The sequence below is a fragment of the Fulmarus glacialis genome, unplaced genomic scaffold (genome assembly GCF_000690835.1).
Source record: "Fulmarus glacialis isolate BGI_N327 unplaced genomic scaffold, ASM69083v1 scaffold47224, whole genome shotgun sequence".
In the NCBI taxonomy this organism is placed as follows: Eukaryota; Metazoa; Chordata; class Aves; order Procellariiformes; family Procellariidae; genus Fulmarus; species Fulmarus glacialis.
In genome coordinates this window covers 517-7,278 of record NW_009207041.1, presented here as the reverse complement: position 1 = coordinate 7,278, position 6,762 = coordinate 517, and the positions used below count along the sequence as shown (strand labels likewise).

General features: G+C 42.0%; 1 protein-coding gene across 1 annotated transcript; it reads left to right on the top strand.

Annotated features, from left to right (window-relative positions):
- Positions 1-3: 3 nt before the first annotated feature.
- Positions 4-6,143, top strand: LOC104075440 (cytochrome P450 2U1-like; the record flags this gene model as incomplete). The annotated part of the gene is made up of 2 exons (XM_009575947.1): positions 4-100; positions 5,511-6,143. Coding segments are annotated over 2 exons (730 nt in total), but the record flags the coding sequence as incomplete, so codon positions are not given.
- Between the last annotated feature and the right edge of the window lie 619 nt (positions 6,144-6,762).

Genomic DNA, 6,762 nt, shown 5'->3' with positions numbered 1-6,762 from the left:
AACACCTTCGGGGTGGTGCGGGAGGCGCTGGTGCAGAAGGCGGAGGTGTTCAGCGACCGGCCTTCCGTCCCTATCGTCCTGATGATCACCCACAAGAAGGGTAAGGCTGCGGGGGTGCCCGGCGGGCCTGAGGCGCGGCCGCAGTAGGTCCCGCTTGGTGAGCTACCGCACGCTTAATGAACTGCCAAGGCGATACTTGGCAAGAATATCGAGCGGGAGCTGTTCGGTTTTGTGGCTGCTGTGCCGAAATCTATAAATATCTGTTGTGAATTACAGGCTGAACCATCTACTTGCTTTTTGCTCATCGTGTGTGTCCCTTGTCCTGCTGGTGACAGAAAACATACAGAGAGAAACTCGCACTGTTCTGGTGAACACGCAGCATCCCTATGAGCTTCACAGTGCTGCGGTGTGCACAACAGACAACGTCACCACGACTGAAACGCCTGATCCCTTCACCTCTGTTAGAGTAAAGGGAATGGCGTTTGTGCAGGGACTTAAGGAACAGCTAGTCTGTCACCCAGGGCCTTTCTGATTTTAGCTATATCAGGAGAAGACATTTCAAATACTTTGGCAGTGGTATGAAATAATTGTGCGCTTCCCCAGCTCTTACTAAGGTAACGATGGTTAAGAGCAGGCTTCTGTGGAGTCCCATGGCAGCACAGTCTGCGCTGCCTGCATGTGAGCTGCTGTTGCTGAGATGTTTGCAGGTGTGTTATTCTGCTTGTCAAAACTTACTGAGCATTTTTGGGTTTTTTTGAATAGGTCGATGGAGAGTTTACTAGCTTTCGCAAAGAAAGGGCATGGGGAGTTTAAACACATGATGGCAATGTTGCAGTTAGAATTTCTTAATGATTAGTCTTTAGGTCCATTAGAGATCTCAGTGTTTGTGGACTTTTTCCGTTTAGGAGGGGTAGCCCAGGAGACTTGTTATTGTGCTAACTGTATTGTGAAACTTGTTTCTCTTTTTCTGAGACCAGGGAAATCCATTGGTTAAGTGCCTGAAACTTTTCAATTTTCAACTTTCCAGAAAAATCTTCGATTTTTTAATGTACCAGAATTACCCCAGTAAAGATAAGAGGAAAGCGAGGGACCTAGGTCATGTTTATTAAAAAGCAATCAGGTAACATTGCTGTAATTGGTTTAAAGGATAAAAAATAAATGATTAATGATATTGGTCTGAGACAGATCTTACTGGCATGTAGTTGTTATAGTGTGTGAATATTTTTAGGTACAGTACATCTAGGAAGGACTGGAGGAGGAAAGGGGAAGAGCAGTTAGACGTTAGATCAATTTTAGCGGTGCTGTAAAACCGCATGTTCAGGCTCGTGGTGGATTTCTCTTTCCTTGAGTGCTGTGAATTTTGTATATTTATTGTTTTTTGCAGACAGTTCTCTGTTAGACTTTTTTGAACTCGGTGACACAATAATAGCCAGGGCAGTCGATGCATGCTACTTACAAAGAATTCATGTAAACACCTAATAAAATCTCTGATAACCAAGTTCGCAGCTTCCACGATTGGATGCTCCAGGGGAGTCAAAATCATCAGGAGCCTGTTGTCCAGAGTGTGCTGCAGCCAAGTGCAGGGACTGTACCTGCCTGTGTTGTGCCGCAGCAGGGACACTACGCTGGTTTACATTTAGTTTTCTCTGGAAGGTCACCACAGCTACCTTCAGGTACAAGGACTGTTATATGAGGGTTGCCTAGTTGTCCATAAAACCTACCGAGCTGTTATGTATTGTTTACATTAGCTGGCGCAACAAGTTGAATTGCTGCAGATGCGAGAGTATTGTAGGATGAACCACGGAGGTAATGTATTTCGAGTACACAAAGGGACAATTCAGTGAATATGGGCAGTGTGGGCCTGCCTGGTGCCCGCGCAAGGAGGTTCTCCAAAAGCCAAAAGCTGCTGGAAGTCGCAGCTGTTCTCAGTGGGCTGGCTTGCGTTTAGTGGTGGCATGTAGGAGATTACTGAACCCCCGCGATGCTGCATTTGTGCTACTGGGAAGGCAGTTGCTGCGCAAGCGGTGGGGTAAGCGGTGAGCGATACGTGTTTTCTGAAAGCTTTGTGTTTTCCTTTTTTTTTTTTTTTTTTATGGTATAGGTACAATGTAAATCTCTAACCTCAGTTTTCAGATATTGTCCATAAGAGCTCTGGGCTAACAAGTGTTTCTTTTTGTGTGTGGCTCACGGAGGAGGTGGATGGGTTGCAACACTCAAACTGGAGGCCTCTTAAGTTTGGTCTGGGAGCCTCCCGCTCTTAGTTTCAGGAGTTCATGGGTGAGACTTCGCTGTGGATCAGGGCAGTGATAGTTGTGTTTGTATGTACTAGGAAAAGAATCGATAGAAGCAGGATGATTGTGTAACTTCAGATCTACTGCTTGCAACTTGGGTACTACAACACTGGGACGCTTTGAGTCAGTAAGTGTCCATTTTGGATTCCTACATCTTTGTTCTGTAAACAAACTACCTGGTGTAAACTTATGGGACTATTTTCTTTTAAGCTACATTTTCTGTTGTAGTTTTGTCTTTACCTTGAGCTGACCTGCTGGGTATGTTATGGAAGAAAGAAGGGCTTATCTCAGTTGTGTGTTGCTCTCTTGCTTGTAAGATGCAAACGAAATACTGTGCCCAGGGGAGAGCAGGTAGAAGTATCAGAAATGGCAAATACTGCATTTCAATAACTGAGTAGCAAAGAAGGGAAGCCACCTTGGCTGGATGGGAAGTGCAGTGAGAGCTTAAGGGAGAAGGTAGAGGTCAATTCTTAATCGAAGGCTTCTGCACATACGCCTGCGGAAAGAGAAATACTAGACTGGGGTGAAAAAGTAGGTTTTGATATTTTTGTTTTAGTAAAGCATTTTTGTATTCTATATAGCTATGAGAGGTAGCAAAGATTCAGTCTCTAGAGTGAATGGAGCTTGAGAGGTCGTCTGCCTTTATAGTCCTGTCCTGTGCACATCCAGATGGGGACATTGGACAATACAGAAGTTAAATGTTATTAAATGTTGTGAATTCCGTGTTTGTCAGTGTTCCCAGTGTTGCAGCAACACTAAAGCTAGCAGTGAGAAATTTGGGGGGGTGGGGGGTGGGGAGGAGTTAGACTTTGCCAGAACTTGCTTCTCGTATGGATTTGAATTTTTCATGTAAAAAGGGAGAACAAAACACACTTTCAGTTTTTCTTTGTGTTTCTTGCTTTCTTGGTTGTATTGAAAAGTTTTCATTATCAGTTCATAGAAGTTAGCCCTCTGTACTGAGCATGAAGTCCTGGTTTTTCTGGGTTCTTGTTGCTTCAGAATTTATCGCCGATACGTGTTTTCTGAAAGCTGTTTGTTTGTTTTTGGGGGTTTTTTTGTTTGTTGTTGGTTTGGGTTTTTTTAAGAATGCATTTGTCTGTGCTGGGTATGGTGACTTTTCAGGTCATGCAGAGATTTTCTTTGAAAACAGTGAAGTACTATTCCGTTATTATTGCCTGCCAGTGATCCAGTTGGCAGTTTTCTTTCTTCTCGTCTCTGTTATTCTAACTTTATGCTCTTCTTCCTCCTTAATCTGTCTCCTATGTTATTTTTTCCCAATTTGCAAATCAATTATTAGTATTCTGCAGTAGTTTGGGGTTTGGGGACTTCAGAAGACATCATGCTGTGCAGCCATGCCCTGTGCAGGACTGCTGGAGAGACTATCTGAGCGTGGGGAGGTTTGTTGTTGGTGTTAGCCTTCCTGTGTGGCTAGCAGAGTCGTCTTTACATTCAAGACAATAGGTGTCTCTTCTTTTATGAAGGTATTTGGATCCTAAAACTAATTTTCCTCATGGCAGAAAGGGGAAGAGATTGTGGAGGTATAGTCTGTTTTGGAGACATTTGTTGTGGGGTAGAAATAGTGATGACGGTTTTTTTTTCCCCCCAAGAAATCCACATTTCCCAGCCACAAACCCTGAAAATCCAAGTTGGTTCCTGGCCAAATTCAGGCCGAAATAAGTCTGTTTTTTCACCTACCCTACTTGAGGACACCAGTGCTGCCAGGAAACATTACTTGAGAAGGGGAATCTGAAAAGTTTTTGGTTCTGTTTTTAAAGTGCCGGGGAGTAGACATTTGAATAGACTTCCTAAGGGATGTCTTCATGCAGAGAAGATGAAGTATAGCTGATTCTTAGCTTGTTCTGACTCTTCATAATGTTCTGCTTATGTTGTTTAGGGCTTTTGAAGCTAGGTCATGTGTTTGTATTCTTCGGTCTGTTGTTACTACTACTACTGTGAGTAGATAATAGAATCAGAAAATCTGGCTAGAAAGATTACCAGCTTTATGTTACACTGAACTATTTATACCTTTGGGATTGCAGACCCTTCTGAGTACAGTTATCTCATTTACCTATCTACAGATTTCTGTTTCTAGCTATAGATTTATTTGTTTATTCTCCTTTTTGCATTAGGGGCTATGAGCATTAAGTTGTAATAAAAAGGTAGGTAATGTTAAGTATTGAAACATCATGCATCTTTCTATTGCTAATTTCTTATGGCCATTTCTCTTTCTTTTAAATTTAACATTAAGATTTGCAGTTGACAGAAGAATTCATGTTGCTTTTATAAAGTAACTTTTTATTTCCAGAAAAAAAACAGATGCGGTGTCACTTTACTAGAAGAACAAAAGCAGAACCAGCGCATGTTTTGATGACTTTAAACTTTCTCAGGTTAACCATGGAGTACATTAGAAATAGCAGGTTGTGTATTTTGTCACCTGTGGTATCTTTGGTGTGGTCTGTTAATTCAACAAAAGAGATGTTTCTGTTTGTAAGTGAGCGATATTTATACTTGAAGCTAAGGGATTTAATTTAAATGGTGTTTCATAATGGCATCATCATGCAGAACACGTGCCTGGAGGCATCAAAACTGTTGAGATGCAAATCAAGCACGTTTTTGCCAAGTGGCTCTGAACCTGTCTTCACCTTCCCAGTTTGTTTGCAGCATTAATGTATTATTATAAGTTAATAATAATAACAACTTATTTTTATTATAAGTTAAAGAAAAACCTTGCTTGTAATAGAAATATGTACACACGCAAACAGCAGTGAGAAGTTTGTATAACACGAAGGGGAAAAGGAAATGCAAACCAGTTTGTGTTTTAATATCTTCTATTCTGCCTCGCTAAAGGAATTTGTGTCTCAGGACACTGAGGAGAAAAGGCTACAGCTAACATATGTCCCAGAGTAACAGTTCCTACAAAGTTGTTATCGTTTGTAATAAAGCATCTACCTTTTCTCCATCTGTTAGTGTCTTGCAAAGACTAATAAAACTATTGATGTAATTGTTATATTTGTTTCACTGACTGGGAAAAGGAGGGACAGGATTTCCTAAAGCTATTATAAAGAACCTTGTATTCTTCCTTTAGCTCCTCCCCAGTGCTTGGGACAGATTTGCTATGTATTGTTTCCCTCTCTTCTGGCTCTTGGGTTGCAGGCCTGTCTAAGTATTTCATCTTGAAAATAGAGCATTTTGGTTTCAGACTCTCCCTTTCTCTTCCAGGTGTTGTTTTTGCACCTTACGGCCCTGTTTGGAAGCAACAGAGGAAATTCTCTCTCTCAACACTGCGTCATTTTGGAGTAGGAAGACACAGCTTAGAGCCTAAAATCATTGAGGAGCTGAAGTTTATGAAGGAGGAAATGCTGAAGCATGGAAAGGATTCATTTAATCCCTTTCCAATCATTCGCAACGCGGTGTCCAATGTTATCTGTTCCATGGCCTTTGGCAGGCGTTTTAACTACGAAGATGTTGAGTTCAAGACGATGCTGAAGAACATGGCCCGCGCACTAGAGCTAAGTGTGAACAGCTATATGATCCTGGTCAATATCTGCCCTTGGCTGTACTACCTTCCCTTTGGGCCTTTCCGGGAACTTAGGAAAACAGAATTAGATATTACTGCTTTTCTAAAGAAAATAATTGCACAGCACAGGGATACACTGGATGCAGCAAATCCCAGGGACTTCATTGATATGTACTTCATCCATGCGGAGGAAGAAAAGAACAACAAAGAGAGCAGTTTTAATGAAGACTATCTATTTTTTATCATTGGTGACCTCTTCATCGCAGGCACAGACACTACTTCCAACACATTACTGTGGTGCTTGCTCTACATGTGTCTCTACCCGGAAGTACAAGGTAAGAATATTTTTATTCTAGGTATTTTATTCCAGACTGTAAAGCTCTAGATGCATGTTCAGAAACAGAAGCAAACAGCGACAGTAGAGGAGTCATTTGGAGTGCAAATAGTGCATGTGTATGTGTAATTTGAAAGGTTGGTGTGTAATCGGACATCTTCTGTCCTGCTCTGCTATGATTAGTGCTATATATTAACTATCTAAATGGCCCTTTAGCCTATGCGTTTCTTCTGTTTTGGGACAACTTCATCTTTCCCAAGCAATTCCAGGGAACCTTAGCATGTTTCAAAAGCTTTGCCAATTGTGGCATTCCAGGCTTATAGTAGTGATAGAAGATATGTGAGATACATAGTGGTAAGGTCTGCTTTTATGCCTCCCTGAGCAGGGAGGTTCTTGAGCCTAGCGGCAGAGTCTGGAGAAGTGAAACATTACCCACTGTAGAGGAAGATCAAATTAGAGACAGCTTAAGTAAATTGGACTTACACAAGTCCACGGTGCCAGCTGGTCAATGTCATTGCAAGGCCTCTCCCCATCAGTCTTGAACAGTCATGGCAGTTGGGTAGGTTGCTGATGGCGGGGAGGGAAAAGACATGTGGAGCACATGTCCCCAGAAGAGACGT